The sequence below is a fragment of the Monodon monoceros genome, unplaced genomic scaffold (assembly GCF_005190385.1).
Source record: "Monodon monoceros isolate NGI ecotype Baffin Bay Population unplaced genomic scaffold, NGI_Narwhal_1 Super_Scaffold_20, whole genome shotgun sequence".
NCBI lineage: Eukaryota > Metazoa > Chordata > Mammalia > Artiodactyla > Monodontidae > Monodon > Monodon monoceros.
In genome coordinates this window covers 11,369,580-11,396,688 of record NW_021703777.1, presented here as the reverse complement: position 1 = coordinate 11,396,688, position 27,109 = coordinate 11,369,580, and the positions used below count along the sequence as shown (strand labels likewise).

Sequence of the window (27,109 nt, the reverse complement as noted above, 5' to 3'; positions counted from 1 at the left end):
AACATTCTAAAAAATGGAGATACATTCTACGCTCATGAAATAAAAGATTCAATATTCTTAAGATGGCAACCTTTTTCAAATTGACCTATAGATTTAATACAACCCTTGTTGATTTCCCAGAAAGCTGTTTTGAAGAAATTAAAAGCTGATCCTAATATTTATATAAAATGAGAAGGACACAATAGTCAAATATAAGTTTGAAAAAAGAGGAAAAAGAATTTACTCGATTTCAAAACTTATTGTAAGTCTACAATATGTTACTGGCATAAGGACAGGCACATAGATCAAGTGAACAGGACTGAAAGTTCAGAAATAAACCTATATGTTTACGGTCAACTGATTTTCAACAAAGGGGCCAAGGATATTCAATGAAGGAAAGGATAATCTTTCTATGAAATAGAGTAGGCAAACTGTATATTCACATGCCAAAATACTGTCTCATACCACACTCAAATACAAAATTGCTCCTAGGCCTAAATATAAGGAAATAAATATATAAAATTTTAAGAAGAAAGCAGGAAAAATCATAGTGACCTTGAATTATTCAGAGAGTTCTTAGATATGATGTCAGAAGCAAGCTACTTAAAAGAAAAAAAATGATAAACTGAACTTCAGCAAATTAAAATTTGCACTTCAAAAAGTACCATTAAGAAGAGAGGGAAAAAAGACTGGGAGAAAATATCTGCAAACCATATATCTGATAAAGAACTTTTATCAAGTATATATATAAAGAATATTTAAAGTTAAATAAGTCATAAAATCTAATTAAATACAAATAAGATTTGGATAAACACTTTATCAAAGAAAATATACAGATGGCCAGTAAGCACAGGAAAATATACTCAGTATCATTAATCATTAGAGAAACAGAAATTTAAACCTTAATTAGATTCCACTTTATATGTTTCACAAAACTGACAAGGATGTGAAGAAACTAGACTCCTCATACATTGCTGGAGGGAATGTAAAACTGTACACATTTTGGAAAACAGTTGCACAGTTACTTAGGAAGTTAAACATTAATTTACCATATGACTGAGCATTCCCCTTCCAAGATATCTACCCAAGAAAAATGTTATGAACTGAATGTTTCTATCCCTCCAAAATCTGAGTGTTGAAGCCCTCAACCCACAGTGTGACTGAATTTTTGAGATGGAGCCTCTAAGAATATAATTAAAGTTAAATGAGGCCACAAGGGTGGGGCCTGATCTGAAAGGATTAGTGTCCTTAAACGAAGAGACACCAAAGACCTTGCTTTTTCTCTCCCTCCATGCACACACAAAGAATAGGACATGTGAGCACAAAGGAAGAAAGCAGCAACCCAAGAGTGTTATCATCAGACACCGACACTACTAGAAGTTTTATCCTGCTGCCCAGAACTGTGAAAAAATAAATTTCTGTTCTTTAAGTCACCTAGTCTGTGGTGTTTTGTTACAGCAGCCCAAGTAGATTATGACTCAAAATAAAATATATATGACCTTACAATGACTTATACATAAATATCCATAGTAGCATTTTTCATAATAATCAAAAAGTGCAAACAATCCAAAGTCTCTTAACTTTTGAGTGGAAAAACAAATGTGATATTTCTACAATGGAAAATTATTCATCATTGGAAGAAATATATTCTTCATACATGCTACAACATGTATGAACATCTAAAACTCCTTCTAAGTGAAAGATGTCAGACACAAAAGACTACATATTGTCTAATTTCGTTGACATCAGATGCCTGGAAGCAAAAAATCTGTAGAAACAGATCTGTGGTTGGCTGGGGCTGATGTGGGAATGGGGATTGATTGATTGCAAATGTGCATGAGGGATTTTGTTGGTGATGGAAATGTTCTAAAAACTGGATTTTGGTAATGGTTGCACAACTCTGTAAATTTACTACTGATAACTGAATCGTCATTTAAAACAGATGGATTTAATAATATGTAAATTATACCTCACTGCATCTGCTGGAGGAGGAGGAAGAAGAGGAGGAGAAAAAGCAGCAGCAAAAAGGAAGATAGACACAACTGTGGTGGGAAAAAAACAGAAGTGGAGTATAAAAATAAATAAATAAATAAATAAAATTAAAATTTTTTTTTAAATAAATTAATTTAAAAAAAAAGAAGTGGAGTATTTCGTTCTCCCAAAGTTGGGTATCCTCACCAGGGTAGCAGGAGCAGTAGAATATCTGCCTCATATAGTAAGATGTTTACAGAGGTACTTAGAATTGTTATGCTAAGGTTGAACCTACTGGAACAAGGAAAACCCAAAGAGGGTAGGTTTAAATAAGATAGAGAGTTATGCTAATATATAACAGTTCACCCAGGGTAGCTCTGCTCTACAGGAGAGCCAGGTTCCTTCCGTCTCATTCCTCTGAAACCTGCTAGTGCATAGTCCTTAGCAGCATGGTGAGAGCTGGGTCACCGACACAGCAATATTCCAGTTCATTGAAAGGGGAGAAGTGTTGTCTAGGGCAAGTAGCTTGTCTTTAAGTTGGAAATGACTTGTAACTTGTCCATACTTCAACTCACATTCTATTGGCCTTCTATATAACTGCAAGGAAAACTTGAAAATGTACTTCTATTGGGGGTGAGGGGTAAGGATCCACCTAAAACTGCTATCGTGGAAGAGGAGAAGAATCTATTTTGAACAGTTTAATACAGTGGATGAAAACAGTTTATTCAAATTATGGTAACAGATAATAGCAATAATCCATACAAACTGCTGATGGTAAAGAGATTAAGCTTAGGTAACTAGCAAGTACACTGACTCTCTTCACAAGCCTGCTGACAGGATTTCTACACACAATAGAAAGTCAGACAGGCTGCATCTATAATGTGTGGAAATAGGTGGCTGGCATCAATCCTAGGGCTGAAGTTCAAATAAGGGCTTCAAGTTACAAAACAAATTTGCAAAAACCAGGCAGGGCCTGAAGATGTAAGAGACCACAGGTACCAGCCAGATAATTTACAGGTAGTTACAAAAATAAAATAGGTCCACAATTAATGGAAATCAGGTATTAACGTGGTACTGAGAAGACAGGCGAATTCGAGTTGCTGATATTACTACCAGAACTTGTACACACTCTCTGCCATCCCGAGGGGCCCACATCACCTGCTCCCTGTCATCTTTCAGCTCTCTGCTCAAAATCATCTTCTTAGAGAGCTCTTTTCCTGACTGTTCTCCTTAAAATGATACCCCTAACTTCATCATCACTAACCCTCTTATGCTGCTTCATTTTTAAAAATTTTTCATACCAACTCTTCAACCTGAAATTGTATATATAATTTGTTGTTCCCTCAACTAGAATATACGCTCCAAGAGAGCAAGATATTTATGTTTTCACTAATATACGATGAGTTCCTAAAATAATTCCTGGCTCAGAGTAGACATTCAATAAATATTATCAAATAAATTGAATGAATGCACATACATTAGCAGCATAGCAAGGTTGGCAACAAAGCTGAGATGATGTCAAATGTACTGTTATATTTGGTACCAAATACTGGGGTCACACTGAACATGTAGGAAACAAACAATTATTTCTAGCTGTGGGTGAGGAAGAAAGTAAAAATATAAAACTAAGATCAGCACTCCTAGACATCCCATAACACTTCATTTTACTGCTACTGAGAACTTTATAATTGATTACACTTTGTTTCAAAATTTCTTATATATATGTTAATGTTATTTATGTCTGTTACTTGCTAAACATAAGTTACTTGAAGCTAGAAACCGCATTGATTTCTCTTGATATCTCTTTCAGCAATAATTATAGCATTTTGCAAATTAAAAGCGCTAATATTTATTTAGATGGAAAAATAAATTAATCAATAATTAACAAACAATGAATGCTGATTTTCACAGATTGCAGAGCATTTTTTATTCAAATAAACAAGCTTCATCGGCTATTTTAATAATATGACCAATAAAAAATATTTTTAATTTAAAACAACTACCTCACTTAAAGAAAAAAAAAAGAGAGTAATCACAGACTACGCATATAAAAGAACCACAAAACAGGATATCATTATTCTTCCCCTACTTCTGTCCACCTCGGTTAGGAAACAATCCATGTTTTCATGTAACAGCACAGTGCCATGACACTCTGAGTTACAGCACACAATGCCAAATGTGTAGTAAAAATCCTCTGAGAGCATTAGCCAATGCATATGCATAACACTTTTATATTATAAAACTTGAGGGCTTATCTCTTTCTTTAATGTGAAAAGCAATTACTCTTCTGTAGATGTGGAATAATTATTTTAAAAATATCACTTGCTCTTAAAACACAGCGGAGGCATTGTGCTTTTGAAGCAGCCACTTTGAGCTCAAATCATTTTCAGTACTTCTGCTGCATTACCAAAAAAAAAAAAAAAAAAAAAAAACACTAAGACTTTGCTATATGAAGGCTGATGTCATTATTAATGTCTTTATTCATGCTTAATTTTACTTGCTGAATCATGACTTTCTCCATGCTGAATTCACTATTCTACCACTGGTTTTGGAAAGGTGTGATCTTGAAGCTGGGAACAAGACAAAGACCTTGACAGAAAAGTTACGTTTCTTTCCTTGTGGCCTGATGCTTCCATTCTCAGTCCAGCCCCACGTCCAGATCATATCTTTCACAGTCACAAAGATGTATTTTTGAACATGGCTGCTTCTCTGATTAGATCTTTTCTCCTTTCAGAGTAGAAAGCATGCCTTACTATTCTTCCTCTTTATTTCTTCTTTACCTTCTCCCTTAACTCACCATCCCTAGGCTGTAAATCATCTTTTTCTACTGAATTTTGTATTTTGTTCCTCAAGAAACCACTGCCTAGTAATTATGTTATCTGTGCACATATATTTCTTCTTCCTTAGTGGTTTAAATCTTTAAAGATGCAGAGTGCTCCTAAGTTACATCTATATTCTTCACTAATTCTACCTCACTATCTTGTACTGGGATGCTGAATAATGTTGGATGAAGGAAGGAATAAAGGATCTTACAATGTTCGTTATGCTTTTGTGGACCTTTTCTATGTTTCCTCTTTCTCTGCTGCCGGCTGTTTGGCCATTTGCTGTTCATTAGTATCTACTAAACCATGGGTCTGGGAAATAAAGAGATAAAATGCAAAAGTTCTTTTGTAACTTGCTAGTTTCTTCTTATTACTCTTTATAAGTTACTAGGTAACCAAAAAATCTTGGCTGTGCAATTTGTCCAACAATAAAATGTGTTTTTTCATTTTTTTCCTGTAGCAACTTAATAAGGAGTCTAGTTTGTACAATAAAGCACTCCTACAAAGAATGGAATAAAAGAAAGATATAAGGAAATTCTCCCCATAGAAAACAGAGTAAAATATTCAAGAAGTTGTGAACAACTTCCTTAAAGTAGAGGATTTTCAAAAAGAGACATTTAAGATACACACCTGGAACATTAGTTTTCATCAAGTTCATTCCATTTGTCATATTATTTTAAGTAAAAAGAATTATGTTCTCTCCAAGAGAAGTCACTCGACTATGCTGTGGGGTGGCCATTTGGAGATCAGTCCTGCTTCTGGTCAGATCTCATGCCCTTCTGGAGGGATGCTGCCTCTCAGCATCTTTAACATCAAGTCAGCCTTTGTTGTGCTGCTAAAATACCAACAAACATGAAGATTTCATCTTGTAAAAGACAGAAGATAAAGGTCTGTGTGAGGTGTTCTTTCTAAGTTTTGCAATATGATGTGCATGCATTAGTCTGAATAATACATTCCAACAGATAACACTTCCTGATTAGATTGAACAAGTCATCAACTCACATAGAGTGAGCTAAGATGAGCTTTTATACATAGGCAGTTGAATGTAGTAGTTAGTACTGATATGAGCTAAAATCCCAACAGGAAACAATGGCAAACTCAAAACAGCATAATTTGAGAAGGATTTATTTTTCAAAGACATAAATTACACAGATATGGGTGGGATGCAGCAGAAAAACGAGGAGTAGTACAAGAATTCAGAGGTAGTAGCAGTGAGGTAGTAACCAGTCTTAGGCCCAAAGGATAGATAGACAGGAGAGAAATTTGTGGAGTTCTGAATAAGAGTGATAAAGAGCAGGCTGCCTTTAGAAAAGCGTGACTTTGGTTTGAGGTAAACACCCAGCTCAGGGTGACCTCACACAGGAGACAGAAAATAAATACCCTGAACTCACTCTCCTCTTCCCACTGATATATGTCTGGGACTCCTAATTAGCATTCTTAAACAGAAACCAGAGTAATCCAGGAACTATTTTAAAGGTCTCAGATGTGACCAGTTAGCTCACCTAACTGCACCTCAGTTTCTTCAACTGTCAAAAGCTAGTAAGAGTAACTTATACTGCCTTATAGCTTATAAGGCAGTATAAAGATTAGGTGAAAAAAATGAAGCACTTCTAACAGCTCATGGGATATAATAAGCTATAAGTAAATGCCACTTCTCATTCTTGGGCTTTCCAAATGATGCTCTTTTGTCAAGAGTATACAGCAAATATAAAAGCCACAAAATGATGTTTCTTTCCTAGTTTCAGATATTAATGTATCTCTGTGCATTACTCTGTATTAAAAGACCAGGAAAATTGAGTAAAATTCTTTCTTTTTTAATGTTTCACCTCATTCCTTTTTCCTTTTCACTTATATGAAAAGCCCAAATGTTTCCATACCTATATTCAAAATCAGTTACAGACAGGTGAATTTCAAATCCCAAAGGGTTTAAGAATGACATCCCCATGCCCCAGATGTCAGTGAGACCTGCAGGACCATCAGAATTTCCTTTAGAACACACTCCATTTCCAAAGGGAAAAACTGAAGCAGATTTGGGTAATGAACTCATGAATAACATTGCTACCCAGCAAATAATGACTTCATTGATAGAAATAAACATTTGCAAAGCAACAGAATAAAAACTTGAGTCTTCAAAAGATAATCAAATCCCTCAAACACATGGAGCAAGCCCTGCCTCCAAATGGTTTTCTCATATGTAATTGCCTGGAATGCTATTTCCTCTTATCTGCATGGCTAGCTACTTGGCAACTTCAAATCTTAGCATAAATGTTCCTTTTTGTATTTTCCATAATCACTCCATCAAAAATGAACTCCTGGTTTTAAACTGCACACACACACACACAGCCCACCTGTTATTTGTTATCATAGTATCACCACAGTATCATTTGCTTTGCTTTATGCCATTCTACTCTTTAAAAAAAAAGAATATTTATTTGCTTCTTTAGCTCTTTTTGTATATCTCTCTTACTAGATTATAAATTCCTTGGGTGCTTGAGGTTAATTTATCTCATTCATCTGTATAAACTCCTAATACAGTGTACTGACTCGTGCATTAAATGTATCTTACAAATAAATGAACACTTGTCATTTTCATTTTTTAAAGAATAATGAATTGTTCTTGGTGATTCGTAGTTTTCTTCCAGTTGGTCTCCCCTTCTCATATTTAAGGTTTAAGCAATTTCCAAGGAAAGGAAGTGTAAACTAGTGATTCATTCTGTGCTCTCATGGAGCCCTGGCATAAATTTTTGATAATGAATAATGGTGGTTTAACAACAAGCCTGCCTGGTTCCACTGTAACAGATATAGTAAATAGGGGGTTAAAATTACCCATGAAAAGCATGAATCAACTTTGGAAGGATTACCACAAGAAGGAAGTGCTTGGTGAACTTATTTTGAGATAGATAGATAGAGATATAATATATATAATATATATGGTATATATCATATACACGTTTATATATATGATGGCATGCATGGCATATATGGTATATAACATATAGACATAGTTTAATATAAGCCTATATATTTGTATGGGTGTGCGTATATAAATGTATATATATGATGAGTTAATATACAGGTAAAACTCCTTTAAACTGGGCAAAATAACCTAGAAATTCAAAACAACAAAAAGTTAAACTCAAAAATTTCAAACATAAAGATTATTGACAAATTAATGTAGCAGAATAAGAACAGGATTTGGGAGCAGACAGAATGAGGCTGATGTGTCAGTTTCTCTTTGACCAATAAGAATGTGTCACCTTTTTCTTTTTTTTATCCCCTAGTAACTTTCTATCATCAGAGCTACCTACACCGTGCTCAGTTTTAATAATATGAATAAGCACACAGGACCACCTCAACATATTGTTTGATTTTATATAAATGTAAATTCAAAAGTAAGGTACAAAAATTATTACTGATTATTCAAAGTCATTCTATTCAAAAACATTTTCTATACAAAGATCATATCTGACTTTGATTTGTAGAACAGTTTCTTTTTCCCAAAAAAAAAATTCTGAAAAAACATATTTATTTTTTACCTTGAAACATATTCCTCATGTATAATAGACATTTTATGTCTTTTCTATGTTTTTCAGTCTTTTTTATGTTTGAAAATACAGCTTAAGGAATGAGCTTAGCCATTTTATTATCATATTATGTTAGGCTATCAGGGACCAAAAGGCAAGTATGTCTTGAAATGAGCCATGAATTCCTGAGAAAATAACATGATATTATGAGTTACTGAAGAAAATACTGGAAATTCAAAGAAACCAATGATCAAGTTTTTAGAGTTAATATTTGCCCATATTGAAATAAAAAAGTGCAGAACATAGAAAGATAACCTTTTAAACCATCATGTCAGAAATAAACTCAAAATACCAGAGACGATGCACCTCTCAAAGTATAAAGTTTTCCTTGAATTCACTTCTATATTTGACCTTCACATATATCACTCTTCTACAACATTATGCCTCTCTACAACTGAATTCCATTTAGTTATGACTCAGTGCCTTATTTACTTCACTGATTGTATTAAGCCTACACAAATCATCAGAAAGCTTTAATTTGGTCCCCACAGGCTTTCTCTACTTCCCAGAAATGGTAACAAGGTATTTTAAATCCTCCCAACCCTAAGTACACATGTTGCAATATCACTACTATTTGCCAAATAAATTACACTACAAGTGTAATTCTCATCTTCCTGTGCTGACTAGCACAACTATCCCCTGAAGACAGAAAAAAACAGAAGCATTTAATTTATATAACATTTTTACAACCCTACCATTCAGGATCTTGATAAGGAACAACGAGGGGGAAAATAAAAGACACTGATTAGGCAGTTATTAAGCTTAGTATTATCAATGGTATGCATGGGAACTACCAATACATGTGGTAAAGGATGTTTGGGAAGGTATGTAAATTTATGATGGACACATGCAATGGTGCTAAGTCATCATGTACTCCACTATTATTAAAATGCATTTAGATTAGTAGAGGAACAAACCATAATTGTTAACCCCATGTACTCATCATACAACAATCACATGATCATAGTATTCCTATGGAGTATGTATTTATCCCCATTTTATGAATAAATTGAGGCTCAGAGACAATAGGTGTGTTCAAGGTCCCACAGATAATAAGAGATGAAGCAGCATTCATATAAAGGCAGATTTATCTAATTCCATGGCCCATGCGCTTACATGTTTTTTTCCCCCAAGCAGTGTAAATGGTATCAAACTAAAGCACATACTGAACCAAATGTAGATATTGTGAGTGAACATAGTACAATATGAAGAATCAAGGATCAAAAAGGGGATGAATGAGGAGTTTTTACAAAGCACTGTAATTGGAAGTCAAAAGGAAGAGGAGAACCTGTAGGTCAGGATCTAACACATGATAATAAAGGTTAAGCTAACTGTGTTAAGATTATAAGGCAGCCAGTGGAGAGCGCAACATTATACAGAGTAATCTCCTCAAGGCTGAAAGCTTAGAGGCACCCCAAAAGTACTTGCTGAGTCATTCTTTTTTTCCCAGAATATGCAATTACCTATTGCACATTGGCTTGTGTGTCCTGCTTTTAAAAGCAAGTGTTTCGATGATGATTCTTTTGAAAATTACAAAATAATTTGACAAAATATTGTATGGATACTACAAGACTATGCATAACGTGATTCCCATAAATCTAACAATACTTGCCAGGTACATGCAAAAAGAAGTTGTTAAATGTTAAAACAGAAAGTCGGATTACTTTTGTTCTCAAATTAAGCAAGTAGACTGGATCATGTGAAAGTTGGATATTACTGATAGTTTTTAAATTCTGAATATAGTTAAGTCATTTTTGGTTTGTCAACATGAACAAACTATTTTTATGACTCATTACAATTGCCGAGTGTACATAAGTGTGGTTTTTAACCTCATAAGCCATATATTCCGAGTCACTTTATGACACATAGATGATTCTTTTACCAAATCAGTATCATAAAAGGCCGATTAAAAACTGAATTATGCTTCCATAATCATGCACTCTATCCATTGAGGTAGCAAGAGAACAGAAGAAAGGGGTATGATATTATTACAAGAATAATATTTGGTAGAAAGAAAGAACACTTAAGCAACAACCAAAGGATACATCTTTACTTCCATTAAACACAGCTTTCATAGAAAGTTGCTAAAGATTCTTCTAAATAAAACAGGATCCAGAGCAGCACACATTGCTAAAATATATATTTTATGAGGTAGCTTACACAACAGTACACAATTGTAGATAGTAGGTAAAAGGCCCCAAAGCAGAAAGGCTATAAAATTATGATATAAAGACCTATAAATATCTGTATTTCAATCTATTCATAGTAATAGAGATCTGTTACTTTAAAAGTGTGGTGTTGAATGACTTAAGGGAAAGGCTTACCAATACGGGAGTACAACACAGAAAAAAGAATAAAATTTTGCTTTGCAATGTGTATCTTCAATAAAATTATATTTAAAATACTGAATTTCTTTAAAAAAGAAATTCCCTCTCTTTTCTGAAAAAGAAATGTTTTAAAAATCTAGAACATCATGTTTCTTTCTACTATTAACACAATTAAAAACGCAAGTTATACGTAGAAGGCAACCACATAATGTCTTTTCATGCTCTAAAAATCCACAGCCCACCTCAGGTACATGTTTACGCTTCCTGCAGGCAGACATTCTTTCCTCTCACTTGCTATCTCCTATTGTAGCTGGCCCAATCTTGGGACAGTAATAGGTTTTTAATAAGTATTTGGATACACTGATTTCACTGAGTACCCTCAAAATTAGATTCCAAATACATATTATTTTAATCCTTCCTGATGGGCAATTCTTTAATGGAAAGGCATAGAGTATGAGATAATTAAAAGAATGCATGCCTGAGTTGTCCCTAACAGATACAGAATTCTTTATATTTTAATATTACATTGATGATAAGTACTAAAGATCACACAATAAGCAGATTCTGAATCCAAATCTTATAGGCCAGTCCTTAGAAAGTGGTGGTAGGGAGAAAAGTGATCCAGAACTTGGCACTGGGGAACTGACCAACCTAAACATCCCAGACTCATGGAGAGAATCAGGTGGTCCAGACAGCCACCAAATGTACATCGAGAATCCCTCCTGCTTTGTGAGTGTCTGAAGATGGCCGGTCAGCTGCAACACTATTCCTCTACCCCTTCACACGTGTAGTTAGGCACCAGTTACATAAAGAGCGTTGGACCTAGAGACAAAGTACGACACTGACCTTGATGTGGAAAGGGAAGAAGGAATGAAAAAATGGGAAAAATGAAGAAATGAATGAATGAGAAGAATTATAACTACAGGATGTTCAGAGATTTTTTCTTACTTCCTGGAGCCACTAATTTTCAAGTTCAGTTGTCAGGCAATTCAAAAAAATAAGCTGAAATTGGAGTTATCAAAATTGGTCCAGGAAACACTGGCTGATGAGGTATACACACTGCAAACCTATGCTAGGAAAGTTGCAGAATTCAGTCTAAGAATTTTGGAATTAGCAGATTTTTTTATCACAGTAAAAATATCTTATTAAAGCAGAGAGGAATATAAATTATGAGACTAAGCCCTGGAATAAAGCATCAAATAGTGCAGCCACATAAATCATTCTTTTACATTTACATCTTCTTTGAACTCAGATTTAGCCTATGGCACCAGAAATATTCACAATGAATTGTGATGTGTTTCAGAGAAGTGCTTTCTCCTACTTAGATTTCCTTATACTGTTTATGGCTCTGCTACTCTTCTGTCATCCCTTTTACACACATGATACGGATACGTGTATATTAAAAATAAAGGAATGAGACTGATTTCAGAAACCATAAACGAAAGCAGTCTTATTGTTTTACACTTAACAGTAGTTTTATTTTGTAAGATATATGAGGCAAATCCAACTGAAATCATCACTGTATTAAAATGAGAAGTCTATTTTTACAAGACTCTTTGGGAGCAATCAATGTTCACGTCCTGGTGTGCAAAGGAGTAAGTTAAAGGTGGACCAGGCTGCAACTTGGAAGATGAGCAATCTTAATCATGACTGCTGTTTGTATTAAAAGCAGATTTTATAACTATATTGTTTATAATGGTTTTTAACACAGCAGAAAGGAGAATAATTATGATAGTTACTCCTTTTTCTTTCAAATAGAATCATTTGTGACTCTACAGTATAAATCTGTCCTTACACTCTTTTCACTATGCATTTCATTTTTAGGTATTTTTCCTAATAATTATTTCAAAATGTTTTAACTGAATTTTGCCATTCAGTATCAACAGTGCTTAATATATCTCCTGATACATCTGATGTATGCAAGAATTATACATGCAGTCATATTTCTGCATTCACCTTCCAATGTGAACATTTTTACAAATGCATTCTCCTTACATTCCCTGACCTTATTTTCTTATAAATCCCCACCTTTCGTGGCCCATAGTGGTGTTGGTCTCAATTAAGAGCTAACAATATAAGCTATTGCTTTCAGTAGAGACAGAAGTGCCTTTCACACCAGCCATTTGTGTATCTACATTATATCCAGTATATAGGTCCCACAGAGGAAACAATCTACAAAAGAGATATAAGGAGAGAAATCTAGCAACAGCTGCTTTGGTCCAGGTCAACTAAACCTACAAAAGACCCTTTCTGGATTTCAGTGATAGTAATGAGTTCTTTGGGTTGCTGTCAATAGTTGGATGAGGTAGCAGAACAAAGGACAGCTACCATATATCCTTTAATCAATTTTGAAGTCAGCCACAGAAAAAACTAGGAGGCAATTTCAGCAATGTGAAGACTTCTCTAAAGAGAAACTGAATAATTATAATTTCTATAATCCTTTAAGAATCTAAATCTGGAAATTTGTTCTAAAGATTTGTGTAACATCTCATCTATAGAGATGAAATTCACCTTAAAAATACATCATTTGTGTTCTAATTTCTTCACTATTTATAGATGAGGAAAACCAAGGATGACTATGAACTGAGTGGATTATACAATGCAACTGCTGCTGATCAACTAGATTGGTATTTTTCTACTGATCCATGCCATCTAAAACCCACGAACATAAATAGTATATATCACAACAAAACCATGCTCAAAACCATGAACTTTTAGATGTTCATCAGGAATGCCAATGCATAAACAATTGGTAATAATGATATCACTGAATCTCGTGTCCATCTTTACAATGTAAAAAACAAATAAGCTGATTTAAGGACCTCTATTATAGATTTTAATGGTATTGCAGCCAAGATATGATGATAGAAAAGTTGGCCATCTTTGATGGTTCAGTTGAAGTTTTCTTCTAAAATACCTCCTCAAAACATTTAAGAAAATATTCCAGAATACTTTTTTGTTCTCTTTCAGTTGAATATTTTCCCTTATTTTTGCAAATTAATCAATTACAATAAGAGCTCTAGAAAGAAGTATTTTTACTTCTAACATTAGCTGAGATCTTTCTTGATACTGAATGGAGAAACAAATTAGCTCCAGAGTTTCCTAGAACTTATTTCAGGTTCATTAGCCAGAGCAGACCATCAAAATAACTGGTCCAGAACATCCTGTTAGTATCAAAACCCATCAGGCAAATTGTCAAGCTCTTCATTCTTTCTTGACAAATATCTAGCTGTCTCTACCTTGGAAACGTAAAACTTATTTACTCTCTCAATTTTCTTTCAGTCCACAAATTCTTTCAAGTCACAATAGTTCTTTTGAGAGATATTTTTGTTTCCAGAATTTAGCTGGCAGCAGAATGGCTACACAAAGCAATATGTAAACGGATTAACTGTGGTACTTTAAAAATTGTCTTTGTTTTTCAAATTGTAGTCTCTAAAAAGGTGTGAGGGGCATATTTATTCAGCCTTTCTAATTCCCTTCTGCTCATTGTATTTATTTTCCATTGCTTTATCCACATTTTTTCAGTCAAAGTGGATTTTTTAAAAGCATGAATATTTTAGCACGTCTTCAAAGTTAATTTACAATTATTAATATGTAGTTAATAAGAAGACAGTCACAAAAGTAAGTCAGTCCTAATTTTTTCCTGCTCTCATTCCAGTCAATAAAACTAATAGTTGAGAAAGAAATATCATAGATACTTCTTTTAAAGAATAATATATACTTCTTAGTGTATATATTCTTTTACATTATTGGGTATTTTCCACAATTTCTACTTTATTATTTTTGCAGACTGCTTTATGAATTCTAACATTAATTTAGACAGTTTTTAAACATTTCTATAGAAAATTTATCAACATAACCATGATTTAAAGTTACAAATTCCCCGGATAATTCTGATTTAAAATGTAAGAAAATAACTGGGTGCTTCTATTAATCTGATTTTTTAAATTGATGTTTACTTATTAAAATTAAAATTCCATCATATTAATATGAACAACGTATTTTATTGAAAAACAACTTTTACTTAAAACATTTCTGTTCATTTTATTAAAATAATATTTTTTCACTCCATCAAATTAATAAGAAGGAAAATCCATTAGATCACTAATCATTCTAACCATTCCCTTACTGACAGAAATAAGCATAAATAAGCTTTGATAGTAGCCAATGCCACTGATCAAAAACACATTCCAAAAAAGGTTACCTGTATATCATGCAGATACATTAAATTAAAAACATTTATCTTCCTTACCCCTTCAATACTTTTCTTTAAAAAGTTTCCTGTCAAACTTTACTCCATTTAATATCTTGTCCATATTTTCTTCTGCCAAATCCTCTTTAAGTTTTTAATAAAAGAAATGTTCCATTTAACTAAATTAATTTTGTATTAGTATCTTTAGTCTAAATATTATCACAATAAAATATAAAACAGATTAACAAAAAATACTTTCATGGACAATGATTACTTTGCCAATCAAAAGGCTAAATATTTCATTAGAATAATAGCATCAAAACCAGAATTTTATTAGTGTATGATCTTTCAATCAAAACCTTTGTTCATATAAATGATCTTTCCAGTATAATAAAAATAATTTGTATTTGTATGACTTTGTACCTATGAAAACTTTTAATTCACTCAAGTATATAGAGAGAATGGAGAAAAGTGCTTTAATATTTGGCACATTGTAGAGAGTAAAAAATTTATAGCCTAGGTCAGTATGTTAGGATCCCAGCACAAAATCTTTCATTTGTATGTAGTGTCTGAAAGTTTTCCTTCTCAAAAGGAAAACTTTTGAGAAGGAAAACTTCCTTCACAAAGGAAGTAAATAAATTTATTTTAAGTAAATTTAAGTAAGTACAAAAATTCCTTTCTTACCTTATCTTATCTCAAAGAAGACAAAAGTAAAAATTCAGATAGAAAGTCGTATTTTTAAGGAACGCTTCATTTATACTGAAGTCATAAAATGTTGTAAAGTTTTTATTACAAATATTTATGACAATTTTCATATTATATTTCAATTAAAACAATAACTTTCCACACTCTGCCCTTTCAGAAGTGGAATACAGGATTAAAATTTACCAAATACTCTAAAAGAAAAACAATGCAGCAAAGATGCAAAAATGATGCCCATGTTTAACGGCATTTTAAATTTTTAATTTCATTGCCATTTGAATTGAACCAAAGAAACAAACAAAATAAAAAGTGGAGTGCTGATGGACCTTACCTTCTTGAACTGCTTGAAAAGGGTTGTTGCCATCAACAAATGTCACCGAAAATGTGATTTTCTCAGTCTGTAAGATCTCCTCATTCTGGTTGAGGTCGCCAACTGCTGTGCGAAACACCTCATCATCCTTTTTGGCAGATTCATCAAAAATTGCTCCTAGAAAGAAGTGAGTATCACCATTAAACAATAACATAAATCTGTCATGCCCTCCGGAATTACACCAAAGAGACTTATGAATTGAAAAACGTACACTTTCAATTAAAGCACGCACTTCATTACTGAAACACATTGTACTGGAAGCAGTGTGAGAGCTAAGCAGGAATGTAGTTAGTTCTCCCAAATGGAAATGATGAATAGTACATCAAAGTGTTTTGCTGGAAGAGTATCGGGAAATCATTATAATAGATACAAAAAGCCTCTGCAGGACAAAGTGGTTAAATACACTGAATGTCTCATGCCATGAGATCTTTAAGAATTCATAACTTGTAGAATTTTTTTTTCTGAATAACAGGAGAAAAATCAGGAAATTTTCTGAGAGTCCATTCATAAATAGGAATCAAATTTCTACAATGATCTTAATTTACTTTTTCTCTTTTCATTTCCTTCCTTCTTTCCTTTCTTTTTTTTCTTGAACAAGAGTTTCAGTATCTTTTACAATAGTAAATTCCATAATATTTATTAAAAATTTAGAGACATACAAATCTCTGAGCAGAAGTAATGGAGACATATTTCCTGAAGAACTAACATAAGTTCTAGTGAATAATTATGGCATTTTTCCTTCATATGTAATAATGATGATGATGATGATAAGAGTTGTGGCTAACTTTTATTTGACTGTGTGTTTGTCAGTGTATTGATTAAACATCCCAGTTCTAAGAGTAAACTGATTTCAAATCCTAACTCTGACATTTGTTAAGTATATGACCTTGAGCAAGGGATTCAAATTCTAAACTCCACATTTCATCATCTGTAATATCTAATAGTAAAAATAATATCCAGCTGTAAGGATTATTAACTGTATTAAATGATACTATGCCTGTGAAATGTAAGTAAATTGTGGTAACTAAATATGTCTCAATACATGCTAGTGTTTTCTTTTTTTGAATACTGTAATATAATCCAAACAAAGCTTAACATGTTCCACTGTTTTCTTCATATTACAGTATTTAATTTAATCCTTAAAATAACTATGTGATATGTACATTACTACACACACATACAGTTTTAAAAATTAGGATTCCATGCAAGAAATATGCCTAAGGTTCCACAATAAGGGCCAGAGCTTTTGCCTCCTTACTCCAACATCCTTGCTTTACATCACTATGGGATACTGCCTTCCAGGATTGCACCCAAAAGACATAAAAGTGTTCTAACAGGGATTCTGACTTTACAGCACATCTGGAGTTTCTTTCCTATCTGGCCATGCATACTTTATTTGCATTCATTCTGACTCTTCCAGTTCTAAGCAAGCACACATTTTTTAATTATTTACTTTTTAATCATAAATAATTGGGACAATGTACTCTTTGTGTTTTTGAATAAACCTAATGAAGACCCTGTTGACAAAAAGAGACATATACCTCAAGGTCAATAACATGATAAAGGAATAACTGTATATGTACATATCCACATCCACATCCATATACACATAACACATATTTCTTGACTATATTCATTACAGTGTGTGAAGAAATAAAATTATGTGTATATAAAAATGACTTTTTTCCACATATAAATATAATACAGGTATTATACACACATATGAAAAGATAAAGACACTATATGTGCAGACACAAGTATGCATATATATGTTTACACATACACACAAATACACATATATGTATAAACAGAAGCAGACACACTTTACATCTGTCAATTTTGTTGATTTAATAATTCTTTAGCTGAAGCCCCAAGTCTTCTAGCGAAAGATAATTATGATATTAAACATGCATTATTAGAGTCAGTTCATGATAAAGCAAGGATGAATCTATGTCCATTTCTGACAACTGTGGCAAGTTCCTTTTGACCTCTCCACCCTATGTGGCTTCACCATGGGAAAGCAAGAAATGATTACTTTTTGCTAGAGAAGGCAGAGTGTCTAATAGGCTTACTGTGTCAGCTTGGCTTTCTCTTACCACTGCTCTTCTATGTTCGCATGGATTCACTTACTACTTTGACCAGCCTTTTTAAATCCTTCCTTTACGTTTCCTATGTATGTGAATACCTGCCATGGCTAAGAACATTAGAAAAGGGTGAAGAACTTTTTAAAATTGATAAATAAATTATTTCTTAATTACACTATTATATAGCTAATACCCAGACTATTAATACTTTATTGATGTAATCAACATATGTAATAGACATTAATTTCTGCCCTATCCTGTCACCTCTGAATTAGAAATATACTTTATAAACTAATATTTAGGCAATAAATTTTAGATTTATCTTGATAATTTTAATTCACATTCATGAAGACTCATTTTAATTTGTGATAATATTTATGAGAATCTAAGTTAATCCTTACACTGAAATCTAATATTATCAGACTGGGATATAAAAATTTCTTTAGCAGCTTTTTAGGAAGTGTGATATAAATGTGCTATAACTGGAGCGAAAATAATCAATTTGCTTTAAACCAGATAATCTAAATGTCTATTCTCAAAGAAGTGATGTATATTTATATAGAGATGTTTCAGCTTGTCATGGATTCTAAATGGGTCTTTTGGAAAAGTTTCTAATCAAACTTTTTTTATAGCAGGTGATGCTATTGACTTCCGCTGAGTACTGCTAATGCATTTTTAATGGAAGCATTTTACTATTACCTGACAGAACACTTAAAATTGCTTTAAACATTAAACCTGGCTTAATAAATGGCAGAAACCTGCCAAAATGATAAGAAATTAGTCAATTCTGTGCTGAATTAAGACATACTGAAAGCAAATGCACAAAAAAAGCAGTTCATCTTTCTGCAAACAGCAAAGAAGTACACAAAAGAAATGATTCATCTTACTGCACACAAGCAGCATAAACCAAAGAACAGGAAATCCTAGCCAACATTTCAAATACACTTATTTATTTATTTACTTTTTCCTTCAGCTATAAACTCTCATCTTAAATTTGCCTTTTTACCACAAAAGTACTGTTAAATGAAGCATTTTGTATCAAACACAAGTATTCTGAAAACAACCTTGTAAGTTCCACATGAAGAATCTCAGGAAAGACAGTTCTTTCTTATGGCATGCACTTCCAATAGTATTGCAATGTCATCTCTTTATCCTTTGTATTAACACACACACATATTAGCAGTCTAATTTAACTTCAAATATCCTAGATTTACTTTTTGAAACTAAAGTTTCTCAAATGCAACATACATAGCTATATAGCTTACATGATGACACAGCATCTATTTCTTTCCCAGCTATTTTTATTAGCACATTTTAACTGTTTTATTTTATAACCTGGAGGTGAAAACCAGATCCAACTTATTGTCAAGATGAAATAATTCTTCCACCACTTACACACTCACACACACACACACACACAGTTTGATCAACAAATTATACTCTATTTACACTTTGCATTGGCCAAACTGGAGGGAAGAATAACCAGGAAACAGGCAGAGAACAAACACCTCCTAAATATTCCCGTTAGACCAATTTTTAATTAGTCATTTCCACTATTTGGGACTGATGATCTGCTCCATCCATGGGAGGGAAAAAAGGCTTCACTTATCCTGACACAAAGAGAGTGACATATTCAGGTGACTCTACATACAAGTTTTTTTTTTTAACATCTTTATTGGAGTATAATTGCTTTACAATGGTGTCTTAGTTTCTGCTTTATAACAAAGTGAATCAGTTATACATATACATGTATCCCCATATCTTTTCCCTCTTGCATCTCCCTCTCTCCCACCCTCCCTATCCCACCCCTCTAGGTGGTCAAAAAGCACTGAGCTGATCTCCCGGTGCTATGCAGCTGCTTCCCACTAGCTATCTATTTTACATTTGGTAGTGTATATATGTCCATGCCACGCTCTCACTTTGTCCCAGCTTACCCTTCCCCCTCCCCGTATCCTCAAGTCCATTCTCTAGTAGGTCTGTGTCTTTATTCCCATCTTGCCCCTAGGTTCTTAATGACCATTGTTTTTTGATTCCATATATATGTGTTAGCATACGGTATTTGTTTTTCTCTTTCTGACTTACTTCACACTGTATAACAGATTCTAGGTCCATCCACCTCACTACAAATAACTCAATTTCATTTCTTTTTATGGCTGAGTAATATTCCCTTGTATATATGTGCCACATCTTCTTTATCCATTCATCTGTTGATGGACACTTAGGTTGCTTTCATGTCCTGGCTCTTGTAAATAGAGCTGCAATGAACATTGTGGTACATGACTCTTTTTGAATTATGGTTTTCTCAGAGTATATGCCCAGTAGTGGGATTGCTGGGTCGTATGGTAGTTCTATTTTTACTTTTTTAAGGAACCTCCATACTGTTCTCCATAGTGGCTGTATCAATTTATATTCCCACCAACAGTGCAAGAGGGTTCCCTTTTCTCCACACCCTCTCCAGCATTTATTGTTTGTAGATTTTTTGATGATGGCCATTCTGACCGGTGTGAGAGGATATCTCATTGTAGTTTTGATTTGCATTTCTCTAATGATTAATGATGTTGAGCATTCTTTCACATGTTTGTTGAAAAATATGGAACACTTCACGAATTTGCGTGTCATCCTTGCGCAGGGGCCATGCTCATCTTCTCTGTATCGTTTCCAATTTTAGTATATGTACTGCTGAAGCGAGCACTACATACAAGTTTTTAAATACAAAATATATCATCCTTGTCTACTTATGTCTTAGAAAGGAATTAATTATAGTTTACAGTGGTATTAAAAAATGTTGAAGTCTTAATTTTTTAACTATTGTAAAGGGTCATACGTACAGGTTAATAAAATCATTTTCTAAAATTTGCATTTGCAAATATGCCTGTTGAAAACAAACATTTGTAGGAAGTTACTAACCTGGGACTTCCCTGGTGGTGCAGTGATTAAGAATCCACCTGCCAATGCAGGGGACATGGGTTCGATCCCTGGTCCGGGAAGATACCACGTGCTGCAGAACAACTAAGCCCGTGCGCCACAACTACTGAGCCTACACTCTAGAGCCCGCAAGCCACAACTACTGAGCCCACACACCGCAACTACTGAAGCCCACACACCTAGAGCCTGTGCTCCATGACAAGAGAAGCCACCGCAATAAGAAGCCCGTGCACTGCAACAAAGTGTAGCCCCCGCTCGCCACAACTAGAGAAAGCCTGTGCACAGCAACGAAAACCATATGCAGCCAAAAAATAAATTTAAAAAAAATAAAGAAGTTACTAACCTGACCACATCCATAACTCTCAAAAACATTTTAAGCTTTTGTACCTTCATGTCTTTATTCATGGTGTTGTCTCCACCATGGATATATGTCTTGTCTCCTTAGCAAAATATAATTTCCTGGGCCATAGAAACTATCTTTGTTAGTGTCTATAACAGAGCCTGAATATATTAGATACTCAAGAAACAGGAATAGTTTAAACTTCCCTTATATTAGTTAGGCATGATCTTGTAAAATAGGATACCTAAATTCAAATATAGGAATAAAAATGTAAGTTACAACTAATTCTAAATTAGAACAGAAGTAGAATTGCAAATGTACCTGTATGTGAATTTATTATCTCAGGTATTATCATGACTCCCAAATTATTCAGCAAAGTATTAATCATATACTTATAGTTTTAGTTTGAATATTTAAATTCATCTTTATCTTATACATAAGAGGAAAGTAGAGGAAACATTGTTTAGCTGGGAAGGTAGTGAAAGAAAGAAAATGTCTTCACCTAGCTCAGAATTTTCCTCTAAAAATATTGAGAAAGATTTGGATACGCATCTTGAAGGGTCACCGGAAAGAGACCCATACCTGTACAGAGGTTAACCTACTTTCTTTCTTTCCATACCACAGTCTGTTAGTCTATGCCCACAGCTGTGCCTAACAAAAACTAAGGCAGAAGCCACATAAGCCAGACCACAGAATCAGCTTGAGCAGAAAGGTCCAAGATGGTGACAGTCCACTGCCCTGAACTGGTTCCAGCCTGACCACCAGGGCAGCACCTGTACAGATGAGACCCAAAACGTCTGAAAGTTGCCTTTGCTTCATTACCATGCTAGGATCTCCTCTGAAAGGGAGGACTTGCACTTTGCTAGCACAATTAATGTCCTGCACAAAAGAGCCCATAGGACTGTGCATGTTTTGGCTTTTTCTGGAACTTATTGCCTCTTTCCCCGGGTTCTGATGGCACACCCATCTCTTAACCCTTAAAAGTTTCCCACTTCCCTTCCCCATTCCTTGATCAAGGCATAAAGTTTCTGCTCTGCTTTGCCAAACCTGGTCTCATTCGATTGGCACAAGCAACACAAGGCAAGGGAAGGACCTAGTCGGGGTCCACCAGATCCAGCACTTCTATAAAAAGAACTTTTCCACATACAGAGTTGACAAAATTACTCGAAGGTCTGCATATCTCATTTTATATAACATACCAAATATCTTTTAAAATAAATAATTCTAAAAATTGAAAACAAGAAAGGATCAACACATGAACATTACCCTTGCACAATTTCTGCTTAAAACCTTATCATCTAAAAAGACATGTATGAAACAACTGCCCAAAAACATATGATCAGATTTCAGAGCTGCAAATAAAATCAAAGTAACTAGTCTTTTTTATTCTCAGAGTTCAAACTCTTTACTTATTTAATTTTGCCTAATATATATAAATTCTCTATGATACATAGTTTTAAAAAGAATAAACTTTTCAAAGGTACTACATGCATTGAATCTTTAATTTTCTTTGAAGCAACAGAGTTGATTCTCTTGGTCTCTCTCTCTGTGCAGTTTTTCCTCTTCTCTTTTTTCCTCTTTTTTCCTCTTTATGCATCCATCCATTCATCCACCCGGTCAACCTTCCCTCAACACAGAGATAATCATCGAAGCCAGCCATTTTGTTTCTTCACAAGTGATTTGCTGACAGGACAGCTGAAATCCATTACATCTTGCATCAGACCATAGCAGAATTAAGATGCCTTCATAAGATGATAACAGAAAGAGCAATTGTGTATTTCATAACTCATAGCTGAAATTTTAAGGATGGTATACAAAAACTTTCTCATTTTTCAGAAATTTTAGTGAAAAGATTTTAAGTAATTTAACCAAAATTACACAGCCAAGAGTTAGAAGGGGTGGAGTAAGAATTTAGGTTTTCCGGTTTCAAGTTTGGAACTATTTCTTCCATATAATGCTTTTTTTTTTTTCCATTTCAAGCACATACTCCATGTATGTGCATATATATATTACATTTTTAATCCATTATGTCATTCATGTATACATATGTGTGACAATAACTAGTACTACTAAATATATTAGATATATATTCAATAACTAGTAATACTAGAGAATATATATACAAACAGATACATATATATTTGATAATGAGTACTAGTCTGGTAATCAGCATAACAAGTCCATTTACTATACGCCAATGAAGTATTTAAAATTGAAGAATTATAGTAAAAACCTGAACATAAGAGTTTTCACATAAAATTTATTGTCTTTTGCCTTAGAAGTTTCAGCAATTTCACTTTGGAGGTTAAATTTTTTTCAAAAGGCACAAGTCTCTGCTTTGAGACAATTTATTGGTCACAGCAGAATTACAGTCCTGCAGAGCTATTCAGAATTGTTAAGTCATCACATATCCTCACTGTTTTAGATGCTACTATTCAGAAGTAGGTTTTTAAATTTAATTCTAACAGTGCACTGTGCATACACATTAGTTTCACTGTGCACAGGTATCCAAATCAAGAGAACTGTAATGTTTTTGGATCTACTTATGATATTCCCACTAATGTCAGTGGAAATTGTGCAAATAATTCAAAAGGAGGACGAGTAATAAAGACATTATAAATACTATAAAAATCAGATTTCTCCTTTATTTCACCCTTCACAAGAAGAAAAAAGGTTGAACAAGTTCAATACTACTAGACAGCAGGAAAATTTAGCAGAATTGTGACCAAATGAACTTAGCATTTTCTATATAATTTGGCATCTTCATCTGAGCATACAGACTAGCTACTATTTCGGTGGGGATATTATTAAAATGAAGGTATCGCATATACATGTGTGTGTTTATGCATGTGTGAATGTGTGTGTGAATATATATATAAAATCTGCCTAGATAATATTAATTACATTGAGATATCCTCCATGAATTAATTCTGTATAACAAGTATTTCCAGCAGTCTTTTCTCATTCAATAGAAATTTTCTGAATATGTTCTACATTAATTTCTTTGTAGACAGGAAATAGGGTTTTTAGAACTCTATTTTTCCTTTCAATCAGAGGTATACTTTCCTCAGTTCACCTTATCTAACCCTTCATGAGCACTCTAAGGAAGTAAATCAAAATAATAACTCTAATTGTTGAAAGGTTGTGCTGGATATACACCAAAGTCATGGCAATTAGCAAATATTATTCTGAATTATAGATAATATGTTGTGTTACTCTCAAGTTTATAATAATTGAAATAATAATGAAAGTAATTAACATTTATTAGTAATAAGCATTGTAATAAGTAGTTTACTGGCATTATATCATTTAGTATTGATGAAAACCCTTTGATGGAAATGAGGCTCAGGGCAAGTAACTTTCCCAAGACTTAAAGCTAGTAATGACTGTGGCAAAATTCACAGCTCTCACTTTCAAGGCAAACTCCCTAAGATATCTATAAGCTTAATATATGACAATATATTTATTATAATAAATTTCTATATTACCAAGTGATATTTTTATTATTATCATAATTTTATGTGTATATTAAAACTCTCAAATAGGTTTTAATCTTTTTGTTTGAGAAATGTTTATTAACTAGGCCCAGTTTACAAAAGTTGTTCAATAATATTTTTGCATGTTTTTTGTAGATACAATATTAATCCCAATAAATTAAACTATACCATTTAAAGAGTACTGTAAGTCAAGAATTTACCCATTTTTTCCCAAAATTTAAATCTGCTTTTGGAATAATTATCTACCATATACAACGAACCAAGTTGAAGTATATTTTCTAAACATGTTAAATGACAATTTTTGCATTAACTTTAGAATACTATTAATTGAGTTCCAATAACATACGCACTTTGATATAGTCTTAAATTCAGGGTTCAGAACAAATCTCTATCTAGGCTTTCATTTTTTTAAGGCCTTAGAATTTTTTCTATTTTAGTGACTAGTGATCCTAACAGAACAACAATACCAGAGTCATTGACTTTACATATTAAAGACCTTTACTAATTTACCTAGGTCTGTAATATTAAAACTGTGACCAGATATAGAAATGAACGGGTTCATTATCTCCCAGTGTCTACTGCTTACTTAGTATTTTGTTCTCAGAGTTCAAAGTACATTATACTATTAACTCCCAATTCATCCACCATAATTATCTACTTTACAGACAAGCATCATTTTGTTTTAAATATAGATAATCAAGTTCAAAGAGGATATTGCTGAGATCACAGACAGAATTATTTATGATTAGTATAGAAAGATATAACTGGAAGGAGATAAAACTCCACACAGATCATTTAAATGACTCTACATTAATACTTGAAAGCATATTGTAATATAAGAAATATTTTTATATTGCAGATACCTTTAAATCCTCAATTTCCCTCAATATATTATAATAGAGTGACTTAAAATGAGAAGGGCAAATCATAGACCAAGTAGATAAATTTTCAATGACTATCTCTACCATTTCAGGGGAGGCATTTATGTTGGAATGTGACATGCCATCACAATGTGAGCTAAGTCAAACTCATGAAGGGATTCTTCATTGTAGCACAAGTCCTTTTTCTCACGCTAACTCTCCAATGACATTTGGATTCGCATTTCATTTGGAATTCTTGTAAAGTTACCCAGAAACCCAAAGCACATTTAAACTGATAGTGCTGCCACTTAAACATCTGACTTTGCTGTATGTTTTCCAAAAGTCTGTGGGAGAAAAGAAAATGAACATTGCTTAAGGGACAGATAATCTGACTTCTCCATGTGGAGCATAATAGAGGCTAATCTTTAAAACAATCATTTTATGCTGTAACATAGATCTTCTCTGAATAACTTATACATATTTTTATATAAATTTGGTCTTTGGGGAATAGAAAGTCCAAATCAGTTCTTCTAATAAGAATTATTTGTACTTTTTAAAGAATACTAGATATTGAAAGATCAATAATCTGTATTTTTCTTAATAAAAATGGCACTATTTACAGAAATTCTGGGCAGATGATGAAGTAGGAAGCATCAGGAATCTGTTTCCCTACTTAGACAACAATTGGAGGGTTAGATTCTATCTGACAAAACTATTTTGGAACTCCAGAATATATTGAAGGATTGCAACTTCCAGAGGAAGACTTAGAGTGTGAACTGCAGTTAATTTCAGTCAATGTCAGGCCTTACCACAGTACCAGCCACCCATCCTCCACCCCTCAGTTATGTAGCTGGCAGCTGTAAGCCATTTCAGGAGCACCTAGCATACAGCTTGTGGGCAAAATGGACCCTGTCCTCCAAATTTCAGGGATCTGTGCTCTGATGACTGATTGCTGCTTCTGATATTAGAGGTGTAGAAAAAGAGGCTAGCAGCCATTTTTTTGTCCAGTCAAAATTAGGTATTTTTTTATTTTTAATTTTTTTTAAAATTTTTTATTTTATATTGGCAGTCATTGTTGTTGCACCTCCCTCCACTTTTGCAAGCCCCTCCCTCTCTGGCTGAAGTGTCTGCCAGAGGGGTTAAAAAGAGGGCCAGCAGTCTTTTATTCCCCCACTCCAATTCATTTTTCTCTTTTTGGGAGCCAGACATTACCGACAAGGGCATTCAAAAGCACTACATACACAGGGAAATGAAAAGTCATTGCCTAGAGAAAAATGCAGGCTCAGAAAAGAGCTGAAAAGACCTTAGGTTTACAATGCAGGTTGATCCCTGGCACAGAGACAGCCTACAACAATAAAAATGATAATAATAAATAAAAACAAAAACAACAAAAAAATGGAGCAAACTGGTAGTAAAGGGAAGAATCTGAATTTAACCCCGAATTATCATATCATTA

The 27,109-nt window shown here is 33.6% G+C and overlaps 1 protein-coding gene and 1 non-coding gene across 3 annotated transcripts in view; both read right to left on the bottom strand.

Annotated features, from left to right (window-relative positions):
• GRID2 (glutamate ionotropic receptor delta type subunit 2) overlaps positions 1-27,109 on the bottom strand; it is a 1,355,616-nt gene that overhangs the window by 1,086,266 nt on the left and 242,241 nt on the right. For both annotated transcript variants that reach the window (XM_029236088.1, XM_029236089.1), the window contains exon 2: positions 15,909-16,064. In XM_029236088.1, the coding sequence (XP_029091921.1) occupies positions 15,909-16,064 (156 nt within the window). The remainder of the gene's footprint in view (positions 1-15,908; positions 16,065-27,109) is intronic.
• LOC114903310 lies at positions 20,616-20,723 on the bottom strand. Its single transcript, XR_003795697.1, has one exon. It is a non-coding gene; the product is annotated as a U6 spliceosomal RNA (small nuclear RNA).